The following is a 22,590-nucleotide window of genomic DNA, read 5'->3' on the forward strand; positions in this document are numbered from 1 at the left end:
TCCTTGCATCCTAGAATTATTTGAGTTCCTCAAAAAAATTTACTGACTTTCATTGGAATTACATTGAATTTTATTAATATGGGGAGAATTCAATATTTTTCAAATATTGAATCATAATTTATCTCTTCATTTATTCACATATTTTAAAATATCCTTGAATAGAGATTTCCAAATTTCTCCATAAAGGTATTCTTAAATCCTATGTGTTTAAAATTGCAATGTTGATCTTATTTTTTCTCCGCCTTCCCCCTTTTTCAGTTGATTGCTACTGTAGTATAAGAATGCTCTTGGCCTTTGTTAGTTTGTCTTGTATCTGGCAATCTTGCTAAATTCTCCTGTTAATTCTAATAATGTCCCTCTGCATTTTGCTGGGTTTTCTATAAAAATATCATCTCCAAGGGTGGCTCAGTTGTTAAGCGTCTGACTCTTGATCTCAGCTCAGGTCTTGACCTCAGGGTCATGAGTTCAAGCCCCACGTTGGGCTCTACACTGGGCATGGAGCCTACTTAAAAAAAAAAAAAAATCATCTCCAAATATTGGTAGTTTTGTTTCTTCGAATCCTTCTCTCTCTTTTTCATATTGCATTGGTCAGCACCTCCAATACTTTTTTTTACCATAGCAGTGGTGAAAGTATTATTGACGTTCTTGAGACTTAACGGGAATGCATCTAATGTTTTTCTGTTCAGTATGTTTCTTGTGGGGTTTTTGTAGATAGCCATTATCAGGTTAAGGAAGGTCCCTTCTATTGTTAGTTTTTTGAGTATTTTAATCACAAATAGGGATCTCATGTTATCAAATACTTTTTTAAAAAAAGATTTTATTTATCTATTTGATAGAGAGACAGCGAGAGAGGGAACATAAGCAGGGGGAGTGGGAGAGGGAGAAGCAGGCTTCCCGCTGAGCGGGGAGCCTGATGCGGGGGCTCGATCCCAGGACCCTGGGATCATCACGTGAGCCGAAGGCAGACACTTAAGGACTGAGCCACCCAGGCGCCCCTCAGATACTTTTTTAAAACATTTTATTTATTTATTTGAGAGAGAGAAAGAGCATGAGGAGGGTGAGGGGCAGAGGGAAAAGCAGACTTGCCGCTGAGCAGGGAGCCCGATGCAGGGCTCCATTCTGGGACTCTAGGATCATGACCTGAGCTGAAGGCAGATGCTTTAACCCACTGGCCCACCCAGGCACCCCATGTTATCAAATACTTTTAAAAACCTATTAAGATAATATGTGATTTCCCCGCCTTGACCCCATAAGTGTTATAAATTAAAAGGACAGATTTTCTGATGTGGAATCATCCTTCTATTTCCAGGATAAACCTTACTGGATTATGCTGGATTATGTTTAATTTGCTTTTAACGACTTAACCATGTCATTCTCACTTTCAAATTCATCAATGTGTAAATAGTCCTAATATTCTTTTTGCCATTTTTACTATTTCTTAAATAATACGATTTCTTAAAAAGTAAATATGTGTGTGGTTATTTCTGTTTTTACTCAGCACTTTATCTGCATTTCCTGTTTTTGTCAGCCTTGTCAGAAGTTTGTCTATCTTGTTTGGTCTTTTTAAAGAATCAGCTTTTGATATGATATTTCTAAAATACCTCACAGAGTCTGAGAGACTTGAGTTCAAATCCCTGCTCCGCTACATGCTAACTGCATGACCTTGGACACATCATTTAGCCTCTTTCCATCTACTTCCTCATCTGTAAAATGAGAACAGTCCTCCTTATTGTGAGGATCAAATTAGAAAATTTACCTAAAGCATCTGGAACAGTGTGGGGCACATGGAATGTGCGCAGTGCATGTTAGTCCCTGTCCTCAGTTTATGTTTATGATGTGTTCTTCGCCTGAAATGCCTGCCTCATAGGCTTCTGCTAGCCCATGTGGATGCTCTGTGCAGATTAGAAAAAGCTGTCCCTTCCTCAGGCAGACACAGCTTCCACTCACCCCCTCAGCCCAGAGCCCATGTGCAGTGCACAACCTGCATACCCATGCATGGCAGCCCTGCCCACTTGCCGGCTCGGTTTTCCTCCCTGTTCATTTATCCTGGTCCCCGAGGCTGCCCATTCTTTAGATTTTAGCTTCCCTGATGAAGCCTTTCTTAAGAAGTTCTCCTATGGCCAGAAGTAATCATTCAGCCTCCCTCCCTCCCGCTGGCCCTCCTCCCACCCCCCTTCCAACTTTGAACTCACATCACATGTCATTTGTACATCTCTTAAAGCATTTATCTCATTTTGCCTCACATCTTATTTAGTGCAAATGGCTTATCATTCCAATGGGATTAACCCCTTGAAGTTAGGGATTAAAGTTTGTCTTTAGATCCTCCCTCTGCCTGTGGGGCTCAGTAAATGTTAACTCGTATGGATGATTTGAGTATGAAATGTAGGAGCCAAGAACAGTCGTAAATAGTACTGTGTGAATTGGGGGGTGGTCTTTAGAGGCAGGGTGATGGTGGAGCTCATGTGTGAGGGTGGTGGGGATGGAGGATACCACTGTTGAGTTTACCATGTGCCAGGTACCGTGCTAAGCGCTCTCATGGTTCATCTCCCTCACAACATCTCTTTGAGGTAGGTGCTGTTATTAGCTGGGGCACTGATGAGTCAGTGGTGGAACTGGTCTACTAGGCCTGGTCTGTCTGACTTCAGCGTTCAGGCTTTCAGTGGCAACAACTAACAGAATCCCTCAACTGTACAGTGATTACCATTTATTTAGGTCTTACTACATACCAGGTACTATATTTGATGCTTTACAGGTGTTATCTAATCTCGATGGCAAAATAAAAGTACAGGGTAAAGGGTATCCCCACCTTGCAGATAAGGAAACAGAGGCTCACCAAGGTTAAGTGACTTGCCTAAGGTCACTTGCATAGGAAGTTATTATAACCAGATCTGTTGACCCCAAAGCGTGCCCTTTCCTCTGCATCACATGCACAATGCTTGGGGCCCGCAAGAAAACCCTGCCACTAGAGCAGAGGAAGGTTTGCATAGGAAAATGGAGGAAGTTAAGGTCAGAAAGGCAGATCTGCCTCAGGCTGCAGAAAGCCTCAGCTTCCAGGACAGATCTTCAGGACGGGCTTTTGGAAATCAGGAGTCCTAGGCAGTGACCTTAACTTGAGGGTAGTGTGGGACGACCCGGCCACTTGGAGGCCAAGGGAGTTTGAGCTAAGTGGAGCTCTATGTGAAACCGCACCAAGGGGAGTATGGAACTTTGCACAGCTCTTGGGAGATCGAAGCACCCAGGCCTGCAGAGAAAGGGGTTTGAGCAGATTTGAAGATGGTAGTAATGAGTCCATCCCATGCTTCTCAGTGATCTCATCTTTTTTTTTTTTTTTAAAGATTTTATTTATTTATTTGAGAGAGAGAGAGAGAGCATGAGAGGGGGGAGAGTCAGAGGGAGAAGCAGACTCCCCGCCGAGCAGGGAGCCGGATGCGGGACTCGATCCCGGCACTCCAGGATCATGACCTGAGCCGAAGGCAGTCGCTTAACCAACTGAGCCACCCAGGCGCCCGTGATCTCATCTTCTTGAGCCTACTTGTTTCCCTGGGCCACTAGGACCAACTTTCCTCAGCCTCCTAGGTCTCCCTGATATGGCTTCTGAAGAGCTGTTGAAGAATGCCCAGGGTGGGGTAGTGGGGATTTGTCAAGGCTGAGGTACAAGTAGCACAGTCTGGACCCCCAGGCATTTCTCAGAGCAGAGAGCCCATCTATGGGCTCAGATGTGCTCAGAGATGGGTGTGGACGTGGAAAGCCCAGGAGTGGTGCAGATGGGGTGTTTGACTCTTGGCCTCCAGTTCCCGAGGCCCAGCTGGGCCTCTCTGGGCCACGGTGTATCGCTCTAGATATGGAGTCACCACGTGCTTCATGAGTGCCCTTCCCCATCCAGGTCATTGCGGTGGTCATGGACCTCTTCACCGATGGCGATATCTTCCAAGACATTGTGGATGCTGCCTTTAAGCGCCGGGTCCCAGTATATATCATCCTGGATGAGGCAGGCGTGAAGCTCTTCTTGGAAATGTGTCAGGGCCTAGAGCTCACTGACTTCCGTATTCGGGTAAGTTGTACTACTGGGGTAGGGGTGGAGGGTGGGGAAGGAGAGCGGGAGATGAGATGGAGGCTGCCTCTGACCCGTCCTCTGCCCAGTTCAGGCGCACAGGTGAGCATGCTCAACACCTTTCTTTCTGTCTAAAACCTTGCTTGTGAATTAATAACCCTAAATTACATGCCCAGCTTAAATTTCATCTCAAGACTATTGAGGCTAAGGTGGCAGCTGTGGCCCAGTCCTGGGGTGCTCACCCTGCAGAGTCACTGTCAGGATCAAAGCTAGGGCTATGGTTCTCTTCTGGGGAGCTTTGGGAGCAGCCAGGCATCACTCTGGGCTCATCTACGCTCAGAGCAAGATTTGCTAACTTCCTCTTGCTCTCCAAATGGGGTTCCACCTCTACGGCTGTAGGAAGCGGAGTCTAGTATAGACAGGAACCAACAGGCAGGTTCCACAGATAAGAGGGTTCCTCCTCTGCGCACACAAAACTTGGCTCAGAGCCTCATGAGTGACAGTGCCTTTCTCCTCTTTTCAACAGAACATCCGTGTCCGCTCTGTGACAGGTGTTGGCTTCTATATGCCCATGGGGAAGATCAAGGGGACCCTGTCATCAACGTTCCTAATGGTAGATGGTGAAAAAGTAGCCACTGGATCTTACAGGTGAGTCAGGCCAGGTCACAGAAGAACCCCGGAAGCCTTTATTTGTGGTAACAAATGTACATGGTCAGGAAGACTCTGGACTGGAGCCCCCATAGTCATGGGATTAAGGGGTATTATCTGATCTAATGCCAAAGAAGAGCCTCCTGGCCAGTCCCTGCCCTCAAAATTGCTGGCTACTGGATTATTCCAGAAAGAGGGTCAACTCTTCCTGGGCATTAAGCATGGCTTGCCTTTCGTGGTCCACAGCAGCTGGTTGCATTTTGAGGCTAGTTGTTGGGTGGGATCATCAGGAAGCAGAATGAACCAGATCTGGGAAAGAAATGTGAGGGTGTGGTCTCTTTTGCTCAGGCCTGTGGCGCCGGCAGGATGGGTAAGGGTCGTAGATTTTGTACTGCCAGGAAGCTGCATAGCCGACGACATCAGAAGTGGCATGATAAACCGTACAAGAAAGCCCCTTTGGGCACAGCCCTGGGCGCCAGCCCTTTTGGAGGCGCTTCCCATGCAAAGGGAATTGCGCTGAGAAAAGCAGGGGTTGAAGCCAAGCAGCCACATTCGGCCATCAGGAAATGTGTCAGGATCCAGCTGGTCAAGAATGGCAAAAACGTCACAGCCTTTGTACCCAGTGATGGTTGTTTGAATTTTACTGAGGAAAATGATGAGGTTCTGGTGCTGGATTTGGCTGCAAAGGTCACACTGTCGGTGATGTTCCTGGAATTCACTTTAAGGTTGTCAAAGTAGCCAGTGTCTCTCTTTTTGCCAAATACAGAGGCAAGAAGGAAAGACCAAGATCGTAAGTCTTGATGGCGAAACATGACAATAATAAATTTTCATATGCCAAAAAGAAAAAGAAAAAGAAATGTAAGGGTGTGGTGTGGAGGAAATGTGTCCTGAATTCGATTCAGAAGTCAGTTACCAGGAACATGAGAGACTGTATCTGTGCAGTCTCTGTCCTCCAAGTAAACTGAAATCTAGGTGAGGCAAGAGACCTGGCCCGTGAAGCAATCAGTAAGTGGCAGGAGTCCTCTGACGTGGCTAAAGTGTGCGGGTTTGCAGACGCCGAGTGCTCTAAGACTCAGAGAAGAGCCATTATTAACAATAACAGGGGCGCCTCGGTGGCTCAGTCGGGTAAGCATCTGCCTTCAGCTCGGGTCATGATCTCAGGGTCCTGGGATCGAGCCCCACATCAGGCTCCCTGCTGAGCAGGGGGCCTGCTTCTCCCTCTCCCTCTGCCCCTCCCCCTGCTTGTGTGCGCTCTCTCTCTCAAATAGGTAAAATCTTTAAAAACAAAAAACAAAACCAATAGCAGCAGCTTGCATTCATACTTATTCAGTGTGTGTTTGTGCCACGTACTGAGCTAAGTGTTTTATATGGGATGTCACACGTGAGCCTCACAACACTTTCGTGACTGGACGCCCCATGAGCCCCACTTTACAAGGCATCCAAGGGTAGAAACGAGGTGGGAATCCAGGCCTGCCTTCCCATGCCCTTGCCTGCTTTCTGCATTTGAGGCCAAGACCTGGGAAAGAAGGAGGATGCGGGTCCAGGAGGCCCCTTCCACCAGGCAGTGAGGCATCCGCCCTCCGTGGTAGATGAGGTCGGGGTGGGGCGGCGGGCTGTGGCGATGGGCTGGCCAGGGGCCTGCCACAGGCTGGGCCCATGTGTCGTGCTTTTCTGTCGCCATGTTCCCAGGTTCACCTGGAGCTCCTCCTACGTGGACAGGAACCTTCTCCTCCTCCTCACAGGGCAGAACGTGGAGCCCTTCGATGTGGAGTTCCGGGAGCTGTATGCCATCTCCGAGGAGGTGAACTTGTACCAGCAGCTGAACCTGGCAGGGGGCACCGGGAGGCTCGGCCCCAACTACTCCTCCACCGTGGCTCGCAAGCTAATCAACCCCAAGTACGCCCTGGTGTCAGGCAGCCGCCACCCCCCCGGGGAGATGATGCGCTGGGCCGCCCGGCAGCAGCGGGAGGCCGGCGGCGACCCAGAGGAGCAGGAGGAGGGTGGCAGAGGCGGCACGGCGGCCCGGCGCCTGGAGGGCTTCCTCAATGACCTCGTCACGCTGGAGCAGGTGCTGCCCCCTGTGGAGCCCGTTCCCTCCGGAGAGCTGACTCGGAAGGACGGCAGGGTGCTCTCTCACCTGCGCATGGACCTGAAGCCCAGACCCCCAGAGGCGCTCGTCCGAAACGGCAAAGGAGAAGCTGCCAACGGGGAGGCCACGGCGGCCAAGGAGGGCAGGCGCTTTAGCAAGAGGCTCTTCAGTCGACAGGCCAAGAGTCCCACGGCGCCCAACGGTGTGACCGGCTCCCTCTGTGCCGAGACCTTTGCCGAAGTGCAGCTAGTGACGGGGAAGAGGCCCAAAGAGGGCTCCAGTGCCGACTTCTCGGGTGAGCCCTCCGCCTGCGGCGCCCTGCTCGCCAGGCCCCCCCCCCGCCCCCGTCCTCCTCCGGGAGCCTTGCCTCCTCCCCGCAGACAGGCAGCGTGCTGGCACGCAGGGAGCGGGAGCCCTGAGCTCCGACGCGGCCCAGTTCCCCTGCTGCTCGGGCAGGTCCAAGTTCACTTCCTCTTCTCTCCAGGGGGGGAGGGACGGGGCGCCTGGGTGGCTCAGTTGGCTGAAGCATCTGACTCTTCCATTTCAGCTCAGGTCATGATCTCAGGGTCTCGAGACCGAGCTCCCGCGTGGGGCTCTGCGCTGGGCACGGAGCTTGCTTAGGGTTCTCTCTCTCTCTCCCTCTGCCCCTGTCCTGCTCGTGCTCGCTTGCTCACTCTCTCTTTCTCTCTCTAATAAATAAATCTTTAAAAATAAAGAAATAAAAGGGGAGAAGGGTACCTGCCTTGCTCAGCTGCTCTGAGGATATAAAGTGCCCAGAACAGTGCCGGCCGTGGAGTCGTCTGAGAGCTATCCTTAACTACTACCGGAGGCTTGGAAACTTTCTCCTTTGTCAGTGAAGAAACAGACACAGAGCGGCTGAGAGGCCTGACCCCGGCTTGACCTCTGCCTCTGAGTGTAGGGCTCATTCTAGAAAACCTGTTCCCTGCCACGTCACCTGTCATCACGATCCAGCCGGCTCACACACGCCCCACCCTCACCTGTGCCCCACCAATGCCCTGACCCACTTTCCTCATTTCTGTTGTAAATAGTGTGACTTGGCTCTTCCGTGTGCTTATTTGGGAAGTGGTGTTTGCCATGCTGCTTACATTCGGGAGACATTGTTCCTGGTGGTCATGTCTTTCTGGCTGGCTCTCGGGGAACCCCTGGAGGTCTGGGCCTTTGTCTCTTTCTCCGGAGCAGGACTTTCTGGAGGCTGGTGATGGCAGCCGGGGCCGCTGCCCGTGCCTGTGCCTGCGGCAGCACCTCCCAGTGGAGGGGTCTCCATGCTGGGGTTTCTCCCATGGCTGTGGCGCTCGGCAGTAGTGAGACCAGCCTCCCATCCGGCCAGGGAGGTGATGCTGGGGCCTTGGCCTGGGCAGCCCGAGTGCTTCCAGGTCTCTTGTGGCCCCCACGGCCCCAGCTCTGACCGGATCACAGCCATCTTCCCGCCCCGGTGACCCCCCCCCCCAGCCGGCCACAGAACCTGGCGTGCTCCGTCTGTGCTTCTCCACGTCAGGACAGGCCTGGGAGTCCCTGTGAGTGTGGGACGCAGGGGTGCCAGTGCCGTACCTCCATTTGGCCGGGAAGTGCCTGGTCCTTCACGAGATGCTTTCTCTCTCACTTTTTCCTCACAACAACCACAGAGGTGGCTGCTAGAAGCTCAGAGAGGTGCATTCGGTGGTCCCAGGGCACAGCAAGTGGTAGTGGGGTCAGGACTCAAACCCAGGCCGGGGCCCATTTCCTGCCAGGGAGGGGTGCTGGCCCCCACTCCTGTCCCCGCTGGGCTCCCTGGCGCCCCCAACACCAGCTGCTCTGCCACCTTGCACCTCTTGTTTGGAGGAAGGGTTGCCATGGTGAACACCTGGCAGGGAAGGGCGAGGGAGGGGCGAGCCCAACCACAAAAAGGGCCATTTCCCAAGTCCTGACTGTGAAATGGAAGCTCTCGCTCCCTTCAGCCCCTCACCCTGAGGTGCTGTTTCCACAGAAACGAAAGACCCATTGTCTTGTCCCTTCCTGCCGCCGTTCCTAAGTCAGCAGCGAGTTCCCCTGCTTGGAGGACTGGGCTGGTCACCGCCACTGCCACTGCCCTCTGAGTGTTTTCGGACGGTGCCCAGGAGCCAGCCAAGCGCGTGGGGCTGCGCCCTGGGGAAGCTCCTCTCCTGAGTGCCCGACACGCCGGCACATAAAATCAGGAAGGCCCCGGGGATGCCCAGCAGGGACACCCTATTCCTTCTCCATCCTTTAGAAGAAACAGAGTGGCCTCATCCAGCACAGCCTCGGCTCACCTGGCTGGGCATCCCGTTCCCGGGAGCCTCGTAGTCAGGTTGCTAATGAGCCCGTTCCTCTCCCTGCTGCTTGCTTCCCTCAAAGGGCAGTGGCAAGAAGCAGGACCCCTCTCTCCCCACAGGCCCTTTTCTTGGCCTCCAGCTCCCCAAACATTGGACTGCAGCTGGGCTGTCCTGGCACCTCGTCTCAGAAGCTAAGTACCCAGGACTCTGTGTGGCAGAGGGTCGCGTTCCTGATTGCACGGGGCCCCCAAACTAGTAATTCCAGTACTCTGGGAACTGTCATCCGGGAGGAAATCACTTTACTGCCTTAGAGCCCTCACCTAGGGAAAGGATCTTTTTCCTACAGTGAACATTCAGGACATCATCAGAACAGACATCATGTGGGATCTCAGCTCCCAGCACTTTGCTCCCCATACCCTGGAGCCATCCATTCCCCTCCCCAGGGCTGTTTCCTGTTCGAGAAGAGGAGGAACTGAGCCAGGGAGGGTTTCAGAGGTCCCTCTGAGCTCCCGATTCAGACTCTGTCTTCTCTCTCCCTGCTGCCCTCTTGTCCAGGGAGAGCCTGGGCTGATGGATAGGGTGGGTGGAAGAGAAAAATAGAAAAGCTAAGTGCTGGCAGCCTGTAAGACTGCTTGGTAAGAAGTATATAGTTGTCAAGCACCATGCAGATTTTTGCAGGTCCAAGTGTGGCCCTTGGGAGAACCTTTGGAAATCCCTTCCGAAGGTCTGGGGATTGGGGGGTGGGTGTCTTGTCAAGGTTGGGGGTGGGGGCAAAGTGTTACCTGGTGGTTTGAAGGCTCACTGCCCCCTCTACTGGTGGAAGCTGAGCTTTTCCTTCTGGTTTTTCTCTCAACTAAGACCTTGTTTCTGCACTGGGTGCACTTAGCACCTTTCCCGAGCCTGCCACCTGTGTCCATCCAGGAGCTTGGGACAGGCCCTCTGGGGCAGAGGTCCCAATCTCAGGGAGCAGCATTCACGGGAGAGCCTTGTTAAAACACAGTGGGGAGTCTGTATCGCTGGGCCGGGCTCAGGGATCTGCATTTTAAACAAGTGTCCTGAGTGTTTTCCCATGTAGGGGGTCCCCAGGGCAGCGGATTATGACAACACTTGGATAGGCCCTTTTCTCACGGGGCTGCCAGGCTTGGGGGTGGGGGGAAGTTCCAGGTGATGTCCTCCAGGGAAGGAAGAAAGGCACAGACATTCCCTGACCAGGTGCTGGGTGGGCCCATGCTAAATGCTGTCACACAGAACTCACAACCACCCTGCCCAATGACATCATTCACAGATAGGATATGCAGAGAGGCAAGCTTCTGTGTCCCTGGTCACTCAGGGAGATAGGGCAGCATGGTCTCTTGCCTCCCAGGGCCCTGCACAAAGCATTGTGGTTATCTCCAGAAGGTTAGGGTTAGTGCCACTTTCCTACATCATTAAAGACTATTTGGAAGGGCCAGAGGCTTCTTACCAATGGACTCTCCCCCCTGGTATCCCATTAGTGGAGAGTGGCCATTAATACCTCAAGAGTACCTTCCAAGGTTGCCTGGGCCCATGCTTTTCTTCCCAGAGTTCTCTGAGGTGACTGCAGTGACAGTTGCATTTCCGGAACTCTCCTGCGTTCTCTGATTCATGCATGTGGGACCACCCTAACTGGCAGTGTGGTCTGGCTCCTAGTTCTGTGGCCACTGGGCTCCTGGATTTGGGACTTCAGGCTCACCTGTGTCATCCCTGGGGGCTGGAGGTCTCAAATGTCTCTTGGAAATCTGGGCCCCTGTCTGGGATGGAAGGTTGGGGAAGTGCTTCTAGGGTTCAGAGCTCCCTAGGGGACCTGTGGGCCTCCAGTTCCAAGTCTACTCAAGAGCTGTCTTGAGTAGAGTTTCAAAATTCAGTGTCACTCCTGAGCATCATGGGTCATGCCCCAGCTGGTATTTGGAGGTCTGACTTGATAAAGCCAAGCAGTGTTATCAGTCAGGGTCCCAACCACACAGCAAGGTGAGGGGAATTGAGTGAGCATCCTTCGAGGAACAGTTCCCACCTGGGATCTAGAAAAGAAGCCAACATCCTTATTCTCATTGGCATATGTCATGATCCCTCTGTCTTTCTGGTTTCCCTTGGGCCTCGCCAGGGCTTTTATCACCACGTAGGTGAGTGAGGGCATTTACATCGCCCAGCCGAGATCTACTGATGCTGCTATTGTTGTTAGTATTGGTATGAACCTTTAAGTAGCTTGCCACTGCCCGGTCATCCCTTTTGCTCAACAAATATATATCTATGCACTGTTTGCTCTGTGCTTAAGTTCCTGGTACAAGAGCGAACAAAACCAGCAAAACCCCTGCTCTTATGGAGTGAATACTGTGCTGGAAACAGGGACAGGGAGGGCAGTGACCCTTTTATAAAGGGTGATCGGGAAGGCCTCTCTGATGAAGGGACAAAGGGACATTTGAACAGAGACTTGAATGAAGGGATGGAGAATGCTGTGTGGACATCCAGAGGAAGAACCTTGCAGAAAAGGGGAATATGAAGTCCTAAAACCCCTAGGGGAGTAGAGCCCATGGTCCTTGTGTGGCATTCGGATCAGCAGCCTTGCCCTGACGCCCCAGGCACCTCTACCAGCTCCCACCCCGACGTTGGCGTTCACTCCCTTTGAAGTTTGGCCTTCCCTCAAATCTCCCTTTGTAAAAAAGGAGATTTGTACTTTGTAAAAAAACAAAACAAAATGGCCATTTGTGTATTCTTCCCTGTTAACCTGAGCAGGTCTGATTCTCCTCAGTCCTGCCAAACACCTACACATGCTAGACTCTCAGTCAGCATGCCCTGAAGGAATGATGGCACACACAGTTTGTCCTCAAACCATCTCTCCGTCAGAGGCATGGAGATGAATCTTGAGTCTAAAGAATCTCTGCAGGCTTTCATGGCCGGATGGAACGAGTGGGAGGCACAGCCTGGCAAACCTGGACTCTCACCCCCGCCTGTCCCAGCCTGTCCCAGCCTCCCCGGGCGGGGAAGGGGGGGTGCAGGAGCCAGGGCAGAGCACAGGCCTAGGAAGCAGGCCCGCCCTTCCCACCCACCGCCCACCCCCCCAAGCTACACTCCTTCCCCTGCTTCGGGATACAGAAATTGATCTGCTTACCTGCCTCCAAAGTGCGGCTCCCCTTGGGCAGGAACTCCGCATCTGCTCAGTAGGCCAGGCAAACAAACGATGCCGCCAAGGAGAGGCAGTGGGGACAGCTATGTCCGTTGCAGCCATGAGGGGACAGCGGAAGTAAGCAGCAGCAGAGCTGTGTCGGAGGCAGCCTGGCACCACCGTGGAATATGACCCAGGCGCCTTGACCCTTGGAGCCCTCAGGGAGGGGGTGGCACAGTCATCCAGCCCCCCCTCCCACCTTCTCTAAGCCTTACACGCTCTCAAGCTTGGCCTCCAAGGAGGCCCAGCTGGACTTGCAGCAAGTCCCGAGGAGCGGGTTCAGTCTGCCCAGACAGGGTGGTGGCCAGCCGAGCTTGGGGGGGGTGGGGAGGGGAGAGGCTCCTACTGGAGCCTCTTCAGTGTCTCCCTTACTAAGGGCCCAAGAGAGGAGGCAGCCGCCATATGAATTAAAGTCACAGCTGGAGTGATACAGGAAGGTGGTGTGGGCGCCAGGGAGGTGATCCTTGTGTGGAGAGGGGCCAGCAGGAAGGAGCTCAGCAGCCTGCACCCGGGAGAAAGGCAGCCCGTGCCCAGGAGGACAGAGGCCCAGCAGCCTGACACCTGGAGGGCCAGAAATAGTGTCTGCCTCTCCGCTCCCCCACCCCTCCTCCCCTCCGCAGCTCTGGGAGCAGAAATCCAGCCAAAGAAGCCACTGGCCTCCGCTTTGGGGTTGAAAGGAAGTAGAAGTGGATGGAAGGGACCTGGGAAGAGAAGTATGCTTCTCTGGCCTGGAGAAGAACAGCTTTCTCTGCCCCCATCTTTCCCCTCAATGAAGTGTGCTCCCTCCCTCCTCTGTCTTGAAACCACCCCCCTAAGCGTGTGCTCCGAGCCGTGCTGCCTGGCTCTCCATCAGCCTGCTGACCCTGGTGACCCCTTCCCGGGGTGCCTGCACGATAGAAGGAGCTGAGGCTGGATTTGGAAGGCCAGGTGCTGGTGCTGGTGTTGACTGGCTCGGGGAACTGGTGGCCCGGCTGCCCTCAGCTGTAAGGGCTAATGACACCTCGAGGTGCAGCAGCGACCCAGGGGGATTAGCTGAGAGAGTGACTGGTGGTGCTTTGTAAGCTGTGAGGGAGACTGCATACAGTATTAGCTACTGGTAAACCACCTCTTGGCAAGACATTAAGTCATTGATTATAGTTGTAGATTGGGGTTCTGGATCCTTCGCGCGCCACCCCCCCCCCACCACCGCGACGCTGCTGAGGTCAGGAGGTGGCAGACCCCTTGATATCCCAAACAGTGACGGTCTTTCTGAGAGTACCAGACAGGGAGAGCCTTTCCTTTTGCTTTCCTGGGGGCCCTACTGACTCCAGATCAGCAGCTTGGAAGGGAGACAGTGACCCCAGCCCCAAATTTGAGGTGTGGGCAGTGTACAGGAGAGGAGTGGGAGGCGAGTCCACTGAGCACTTCACTTACGTCTTCCTTGCCTGTGTCACTTGTCTCTGCAGGTAAAACAAGTCCCAGTCCTGCCAAGGCCAGCAATTGCACGATTTCCTGAGCCATAGGTCAGCGGTGGATAGGACCTGTGGATGCCCCCAGCCCTGTCCTGTGGAGCATACAGGTCAAAGCCTGCACCAGTTTGCACTTCGGACCCTCACTTGCTTCCTGCCCAACGGCCTCCATCCTGGCCTCAGGGACCCTCAATCCCAGATGTGAGAGTCTGCAGCATCTCAGGACGACCACACGCACCTACAAGACTGTCGCTGGCCGGGCAGGGGTCACTCCTTCTTGTTTACATGAAGTGGAAGCTCGACTCATGTCTGCTCTCCTTTATGCTGGACCCCCTCCCTCCACTGGGCCAGCCTTGCCCTGCAGGTCCCCAGATGGGGTGAGCCCATGTCTTCAGGCCTAATGTGATGGGGTCTCCAGGGCAGCCCCAGCTCCCTGACTTCTCCTTCCCTGGGCTTCCTGGTGCTTCTGGTCCCTCGGGAGGTTTGGTGGGGTATAAGGGAAGAGGACAGATGGGGCTCTGGGCCAGAGAGCCAGTCTTGACCTAGGCTCTGAACTCGAGGTAGAAGGTGCTGCGAGGACAGCCAGGGCGCCGGCTGCAGCGGCCTTCCTGGCCCGGTCCCTGCAGGCTCCCATACTAGATCTGGAGTGAAATGAGGGTCAGGCCTCCCCTCAGCCGGGGGCAGCATCTGACCCTGCCGTTCTGAGGGCCCTCGTGCTGAGGTCTCCTTCCCTTCCCTCCCCTCCGTCTTAGCAGTCTCCACTCCAGTCGTCCAGACCTCCTTGGCTGTTGCCCACTGCAAACACATAGGGGGGTTCTTTTTGTGCCCTTGTCTCGGGGCTGCTCCCTCCCTTTAATAAAGTGCCTTGATTTGCAGCCTGGGGCAGAGAGAGGGAGCCTGGCCGAGGGTGGGAGGTTCAACTGGTATGGGAGGTTAAGCCCTGCAGACAAGGGCATGTGTCCTTTCCCACCTCCCTCCCCACCCCACCCCCAGATGGCCCTCAGCCCCCTTCAGCAGTGAGGACTTTTGTGCCTTCTCTAGTTGCATTTCAGCCGAAGAACAGCCTTTGCCTCCTGCCAAGTCAGGCTGCATCTAGGGGCCTTCACCTCCCCCAAAGGGGCCTGGCCTAATTCCCTCAACACCAGGCCAGGGAGAGCAGCCTAAAGTCACACACCACTCCCTCCTCACTTGTGTGACCAGAGGGGTCTGAGGAGAGATTTCTTGAATGGACAACAGAGAAATTGCCAAAACTGCAGGCTCTGCGATCATAGCTGCAGGGAAGCCTAGGGGCCGCATCACCCAGTGGAAGCACCACCAGGTGGCCTCCCCCAGCCTCTTACTTCTGAACCAAACTTGTCTGTGTGTCTTTCCTTCTGCAAAAACCCTGGGGCACCAGCAGCACCTGGAGGAGGGGCCCAGGTGTGGGGTTGGGGGAGGGCCCTTGGGGGCACAACGGTGACCCAGGAGGTGGGATGGTAAGGTGTGGCTGTGGGGGGAGAGCCTGGCCCTGGCGGTGGGGAGGAAAGGAAGGGAGAGCCTGCTTCCCAGGATGGGACCCTGACCCACCTCCTTGAGCTTTTCTGAGGCTTAAACACTTCCTGGGACGTGCTGGCAATGTGGCACGTGCTTGTTCTGGAGGGGAGGGAAAGGGGAGGTGAAAGCCAGGCCGTGGAGGGTGTCCCCTCCGCTCGGGGCCATCACCTTGACCCTATGAGACAGAGGTGGGCAAATGGCAGTCGGGGAAAGAGGTCACCCTTGGTGGGGAGAGTCTCCCTCTGGGGACAAGGGAGGAGGCCTAGGGAAGGGACAGCTCCTAAGTGTTCTTCCCAAAGGTTTCCTGTACCTTCCCTCCCAGAGAAGCTGGCCTCCTGTATCCCCTTACCCTCTTCTGACCCAGAGCAGGACCAGTTCCTCCCCAGCCCTAACATGTGGGAGGATCCAGATTGGAAGTGCCAAGTCCCTGTAACCTGGAGCCAGGCCTGCCTTTCTGCCTGTTTCCCCAGGTGCCAAGATGGGGTTTTCCCACTTTGTTCATAGAAACGAGGGGGCGGGAGACAGTGGGGAAGCAATGTAGTGGGAGGAGTGCTGGTTGCTGAAGCAGGGCACCTCCCCTCCGGCCTTTCTCCGCATCCCCTTTAGAGGTTTGGACAAGATGGCCCCTGACCCCCTCCAGCTCTGCCAGGCCTGGGACAAGACAGTAGTCCAAAGGTTGCTGAGGATCTTGAAGCACTAAGCTTCAGGCGTCTGCCCAGGCTCCAGACTAGTCCGTTCTGCCTCTGGACTTCTCAGTTTTTAGTACGTCTGCCCTCTGTTCTAGCACTTGCACACACACTGTGAAGTATTCTCTCTCATCAAATCTCAAAGGTACATCTGGCATTCTCGGATGGATGGCAAGTTCAAGGGTGGATCATGCCCTTGGTCCCCACGCAGCAGCTTCCACGGGGCTGGTAAGGTCAGAAGGGCTCCCGGAGGAGCACAGATGGATGAAATGGCACCCTCGATCCCCCCCACCACCATCCAGTTGCCCGCTGTGGGTCCGGCTTCTGTAGGCTCAGTGCCAACAACTTGCACAGTTCCTTGGGCGGGCTGACCTCCGATGAGCAGAGGCAGCTGAGGGCTGAGACCCTGGGGCGGCTGCCACCTGGATCTTGCCCCACAGGAGCAGCAAGTACAGGACTTCTGCATGGGGCCGGAGGCCTTCCCTTGATTTGGCAAAACTTCCCAGTCTCCTGTGTCTTCTGTCCTCAGGGTATATGGTTGTATCCCTGATCATTCAAGGGTGCTTTCGACACAACCTCTGCTAACGCCACTACCCTCTACCTTTAGAGAACTTAATAGAATGCATGGGCAAAAAAAAAGAAAAATGGCTTTGAGATATGGAGGACACAGGACAGAGGGGAAATGGGTCTTTTCTGTTTTTACTATGATGATTTTAATTTATTGAGCGCCTACTATATGTGACTGCTAGATGCTTTAGTCACCTACAGGCTTCAAACTGAGCAAAGCTCAGGAAAGAGCCCTTCACAGTGTTACAAAAAGCTTTCCTGGACATTTGGGGATTGAGTCTCACAAAGTTGTGTGATGAGCAGCTCAGGTCTTACTGTCCCCATTTTTCAGATGAGGAGGTACGCGGCTCTCCCAAGGTCCTACACTGGGTAAAATGGAGATCTCAGCCTGCTCCTCTAGCCCGGGGCTTCTGGCCTTCAACGCTCGTGGTGACACTTGGGAGCCACAGATTCTCTTTTGGGGGAGATGCTGTCCTACATCTTGTAGGATGTTTAGCAGCACCCTGGCTTCTACCCATTTAATGCCAGTAACACCTCTCCCAATGGAGACAACCAGAATTTTCTCCAGATGTTGCCAAATGTCCCCAGGGAGTGAAGTCACCCCAGCTGAGAAAGAGCTCGGTGCAACCTTAAAGCCCACGGCTGCTTCTCGGGGGTGCTTTCACGTGCACGCCCCTGTGAAACCCTTCTCTTTGACAGAACGCTTTGGCCCAGAGAGGTGGCTGATTTGCCAACAATTTTGCTTTCTGTGACTGACATAATAGCATCTTCCGCCTTGTTCTAGTTACCTTGCTTAGCTCTTCACTGCCTTGTACTCCCCGGAACAGGTGTGTTTATGTGCACACATCTGCCTTACTCCACAGAGCACCCTGTTACATTTCCTCCCAATCTGTTCGCCTTCCTTTAGTTTGAGTCGAGTCCTACATGGAAAGCACCCTTGGACAGACCTGTGTGTGCCCAACAACGTCCTCACCCCCCAAAAGGCAGCCAGGGCTGACAACAGAGAAACTTCCATGCTCCTCAAGTCAGGCCAGGCTGGAACTGCTACCTGGAGTGTCATGAGTCAACATTGGCAAAGACCCCTTAGCAGCAAATGAGCCCCTCCGTGCACTGGGGATGTAGTTTATCATTCGGCGCAGGCCACGGCCGTTCTCTCCCTGCCTGGAGGGCCCGGCGGCTGTCACTCTAATCATCTCTCCTGCTCCACTGGCAGGAGGTCTGGTGCAAAACCGGCACCCTGGGCTTAGCAGGCTGAGCCAGACCAAGGATGAGGGGATGGGCGCCTTCCAGAAGGCTGGAAGGTGGCAGGTGCACATGGGAGTGTGTCCTTAGGCTGAGTGATTGCTAGATCGGCCAGAGGCTGAGAGGTACCCATTCTGTCCATCATCTATCTGGGTCACTGTTGTATCCACAGTATCTACTTAATGCCTGTTTGTTAAATGATTGAAAACTTCACAGCCACTTGATACAGACAGTAAGCCAGGCTAATCAACGTGGGTGGTGTCAGAGGCTCTAGAATTGATCATGACCCTTTCAGTCTTGTTCCTGACTTCTGAGACCGTACATGGAGGCCAAACAGAACTCTGCTCTCTGCTACTTAATTTCCTAAGAATTGAGTTATCAAAAGTCCTTCCTGACTGAATCCTTTCCTCAGGAAAGACTTCTCCTTTCAGCGTGTGTCCTTAGTGGGCGGTCTCCCTCTCCCAGTTGCTCCAGACTGGGTGGGCCCAGGCCTCCAGGCCTCCAGGCCTCTCTGGCTGCTCCGGGATGACTTTGCATGCTTCCTTTCGAATTGCTAACATAAAAATGGGACGAGGAGGTGAGGGCCCTGATGTGAGGAAATGTGTCCAGTCACCCAGTAAGTCACGGGAAGGGCTAGAATCTAGTTATCTGGACCCATCTGGAGCACTTCCCGTGGCCTCTCTGAGTGACCGCTGGTTGGAGATCAGTTTTCACCCAGTAAAGTGGCTAGAAGTTAGGCATTGTCTGCAGCCATGAAAAAGCAGCTCCAGGAACAGAAGTCCATGTCATAGACCGGCTAGGACCTGCCACAGAGAAGCAGCAAGAGCATAAGTAGTCAGGAGGAAAAAAGCAAGAGCAGGTGGTGTGCCCGCCATGGCCACGGTCCTCTGGGCACAAGCAAGGGAGAAGCATGTGCCATCCTATGCTAAGAACCCAGAACCATGCCTGGTGATTCTTCTTTCCTGAGTGCAGCTTAGACTCCCTGGCTCATCTCTTTCTGGAAGGTCTTGGAAGTTGGTTGATTGGACAAGGAAAGGCACTTCACTGCAGGATTTGGAAAGCTTTATTCATTTGTTCCTTTGATGCATATTTACTGTGAGGTAGGCCTGAGGCTGAATGGTGAGCAAGGAAGGAAGGCCCTGGGCAGAGCTCGTGTCTTTTGGGTGGTGCTGGGGCAGGCCGTTTGCTTTGACCTTAGCTGAGGCATACGGTGGCCAGAGGAGAGTCCTCAGGATGGGCAGGGCGGGGGCTAGATTCCCCACTCGGCCACTTAGCAGCTAAGTAACACAGCAAGCCGCCTCACACCTGGAGCTTCGGTTTCCTTCTGTGTAAGACGGGGATAATCTTGGTGCTGCTTTCCAGAGGCTGTGGGGCATAAAGCGCTCAGCAGAGTGGCTAACGTTGCTTCCTTTGGTGTGTTAGAGTGAGTGCTTTATCATTTCCCTCTTGGGATATTCTTTCTTGAACTCTCCTTGCTCCCTCCCTATATATACGTTTGCTGCTTTCACAGTGAGTAGTGGGCACATGGGGCTAAATGCCCAAACACCTGGAAGAAGTTCCAAGGCCCAGGTTTTGAAAGAAGGATGCAGGAAACCTGCCAGGGATGCCATCTGTGGCCGCTTTGCCTGGCGGGGCCCCATGTTCCCCAGTGCACACCCCACCTCACCTCAGCTCTGTGGGCTGGTGGGTTCCAGGCATAGAAGAGGGCCACAGTCTTATCTGGTTGTGGAAAAAGCCCCACAACTTTTCTTCATGGATAGTTTTGGGTAAAATAGACAATTTTAGTTTGTTTGGAAAACCTTTCACATATATAATACAAATTAAACCAAAACCAAAACAAAACCAACCAAACAAACCCCAGCACATCCAGAAAAGCCTGCCTACCTGTACCAAGCCACTGGACTTGCCAAGCCAGTCCTGTACCTGTCAAGTGGGCTCCAGACCCTAACTTTCTTCTAGCTTTTTTTTTTCTTTTAAGATTTCATTTGTTGGGGCGCCTGGGTGGCTCAGTTGGTTAAGCGATTGCCTTCGGCTCAGGTCATGATCCCGGAGTCCCGGGATCGAGTCCCGCATCGGGCTCCCTGCTCAGCGGGGAGTCTGCTTCTCCCTCTGACCCCCTTCCGTCTTGTGCTCTCTGTCTCTCATTCTCTCTCTCTCAAATAAATAAATAAAATCTTACACACACACACAAAACCTTTAAAAAAAAAAGATTTCATTTGTTTATTTAAGAGAGAAAAAGAGTGAGGGGGCATGGGTAGGGGGGCGGGGGGCAGAGGGAGAGGGACAAGCAAGCTCCCCGCTGAGGAGGGACCCTGCAGTGGGTCTTGATCCCAGGACTCTGGGATCATGACCTGAGCGGAAGGCAGATGCTTAACGGACTGAGCCACCCAGGCGCCCCTCTTCTAGCTTTTAAGCTCCGTTGCTCTCCACCACTACTGCCAGGCTGGCTCCCTAGTGGGACTGGGAGATGCTCAAAGGGCCGGCAAGGGCCTGGGGCCCAGAACCGAACGCCTGGCTGTGGTTCTTTCGAGGAGCTCAAGCGGCTGAACGCACTGTGGTGAGATGCTGACACCTAGTGGCTAGCTGGAGCGCGTTTCTTTTCCTCGGGCTAAGAGTAAGATAGCAGAGCCCAGGGGCAGGCAAACTTTTTCGGTAAATGGGCAGATAGTAAATGTTCTAGGCCTTGGGAACATGTATCTGTCGATGCTGTAACACTAAAGCAACCACGGACGACATGTAAATGAGTGGGCGTGGCTGCATTCCAATGAGACTTCCCGGATTTCATGTAAATTTCATGTGACATAAAATATTCTTTTCATTTTCCCAACCATTTATTTTTTTTAATTAAAGGTTTTTATTTATTTATTTGAGAGAGAGAGAGAGCCAGTGAGAGAAGCAGGCTTCCCGCTGAGCAGGGAGCCCCACATGGGATTCGATTCCAGGACCCTGGGATCATGACCTGAGCGGAAGGCAGACGCTTAACGACTGAGCCACCCAGGCACCCCTCATTTTCCCAACCATTTAAAAAATGCAAAAATCATTCTTAGTCTGTGGGCTATGCAACACCAGGCAGTGGCTGGATGTGGCTGGCAAGCCCTTGTTTGCCAACACCTGGCCCACCACGCTTTCCGTCCATGCTCCCAACGCCAACGCCCCACTGTCACACCTGGGATCCTTACTTTGTCATTATTCCATCAAAAGGAACCAACCAGATCTCTGCTCTAACCAGATTGCTGCCACTAAGCCTTCTTTACAGAAATTCTGGAGTTGTTGGTTTTCACCCATTTGATGTTTACATAAGTATCCTCCAGGGGCCCCGCCCTGTGGTGAGAGCCATTAAAGAGTCTGGAGTTTTAACCAACATGTATTTAAGATTTACTTTTATTAATTCATTTGTTCAAACAAACTTATTGAGAACTTTGTGTGACCTAGGCAATGTAATAAGACAGACCTGGTGTCTGCCCTCAAGGTGTTTATAACCTTGTTGGGAAGATGGACACAGGGAGGCAAGCATTATGAGGGGGAGGTACGGGGGTATGGAAGCCCCCACAGGTGGAGGTCAGAGAAGGCTTCCTGGAGGAGAAGGTGATCTCTAAGCCAACACCTGAGGAGTGAATGGGAGAGGGAAGAATGAGGCAAGGCATTCCAGGGAAAGGTCCAGAGCCTAGAAAAGATTCAAGAGAATTATAAACATTAAAGATGTAGTGAAGATTCAGATATATTATTTGCCCTCAAGGCCTCCCAGTCTGGTGGGTGAGATAGGCTACTATAAGCTGTTAAAAGGCTGTGGAGAGAGATTTAAAGAAGTTTTCTCTCTAGCCTTGTAAAATTGGTTATCAGTGAGCCTCAAGACAGTAAGCAATAGGCAAGTGACTCTACACAGGATACTAAGAGACTCTGAGGGAGTAGAGATGTGGGCCTGACTTCTCTGCTCCAGAAGCCCCTGAGAGGAGAGGGGGCTCAAACTGAGCTGTGAAGGAAGTGTAGACCTCAGTACAGAAGGAGGAGGGGGGCACAGAGGGCTACAAACTCACTGAGGTAGGGATGGGCATGGGCCCACCTGAGGGGCCACCAGAAGTCCTCCTGAGGGGCCTCCGGGAAGGAAACCATCCTTCACTGTGTGAATCTCATGACAGCCCCGACCAACAGGTATTTTTCTCATTTCCACCAATTAAAAAAACATGACCTTGGACGGTTACTTAACCTTTGTTTGCCTCAGTTTCCTCATCAGATTCTACCTCTTAAGGTTGTTATGAGGACTGAATAAGCTAACACATATAAAATCCTGAGAACAGAGCCTGGTGCTAGGGCTGGCTTCACGGGCAGCCAAGCTCCTCAGTCTCACAGGGCCCCACAACCAGAAGGTGAAGGGTTCCACCTTTGGTTTAATGCTCTGCTGTTGCCTTCTTGAAATTCTTAATGATTTTGGAACAAGGAGCCCCATGCTTTCATTTTGCATGGCCACAAATTATATAGCTGGTCCTGCCCGGACATGGTATGTGCTTAAAAACTTCAGGTTTTATCATTATTTTAGAGTCTAGAAGAGCAAATCTGATTTAATATATTCATTTTAGAAGGGAGGAAACAGATACTCGGTGCATGTGACTTGCACAAGGTGAACAGCGAGGGGGCTGCCCAGTGAAGGCTGGAGACAGTGAGATGAAAATCACAGTCTTCGGGGTGAAGGCAGGACAATGACCCAGCTCCCCGCCCCCACCCCATGCCCCCAGAAGGCAACATAAGGAGAGAAGAGCAGACAGACTCCTTTGAAGGAGCTTAGAGAAAGAGGTGGTATGAAAAAGAGCATGAACAGTTGTAGAGGTAGGAGGGAAGCTGGCTATTTTGGGAAGCCAAGAGAAG

The 22,590-nt window shown here is 52.9% G+C and overlaps 1 protein-coding gene and 1 pseudogene across 1 annotated transcript in view; both read left to right on the forward strand.

The window, feature by feature from the left end:
* SACK1F (scaffolding CK1 anchoring protein F) overlaps positions 1-14,569 on the forward strand; it is a 32,703-nt gene extending 18,134 nt beyond the window's left edge. Inside the window, exons 2-5 of the mRNA XM_028115580.2 lie at positions 3,884-4,051; positions 4,578-4,699; positions 6,389-7,083; positions 13,700-14,569. Of these exons, the coding sequence (XP_027971381.2) occupies positions 3,884-4,051; positions 4,578-4,699; positions 6,389-7,083; positions 13,700-13,749 (1,035 nt within the window). The 3' untranslated portion in view covers positions 13,750-14,569. The remainder of the gene's footprint in view (positions 1-3,883; positions 4,052-4,577; positions 4,700-6,388; positions 7,084-13,699) is intronic.
* Positions 5,066-5,493, forward strand: LOC114218449 (small ribosomal subunit protein uS12 pseudogene; annotated as a pseudogene).
* Positions 14,570-22,590: the final 8,021 nt, after the last annotated feature.

This window comes from Eumetopias jubatus, unplaced genomic scaffold (assembly GCF_037043125.1).
Source record: "Eumetopias jubatus isolate StellerSeaLion01/CBP00866 unplaced genomic scaffold, mEumJub1_p1.0 scaffold_8, whole genome shotgun sequence".
Lineage (NCBI taxonomy): Eukaryota > Metazoa > Chordata > Mammalia > Carnivora > Otariidae > Eumetopias > Eumetopias jubatus.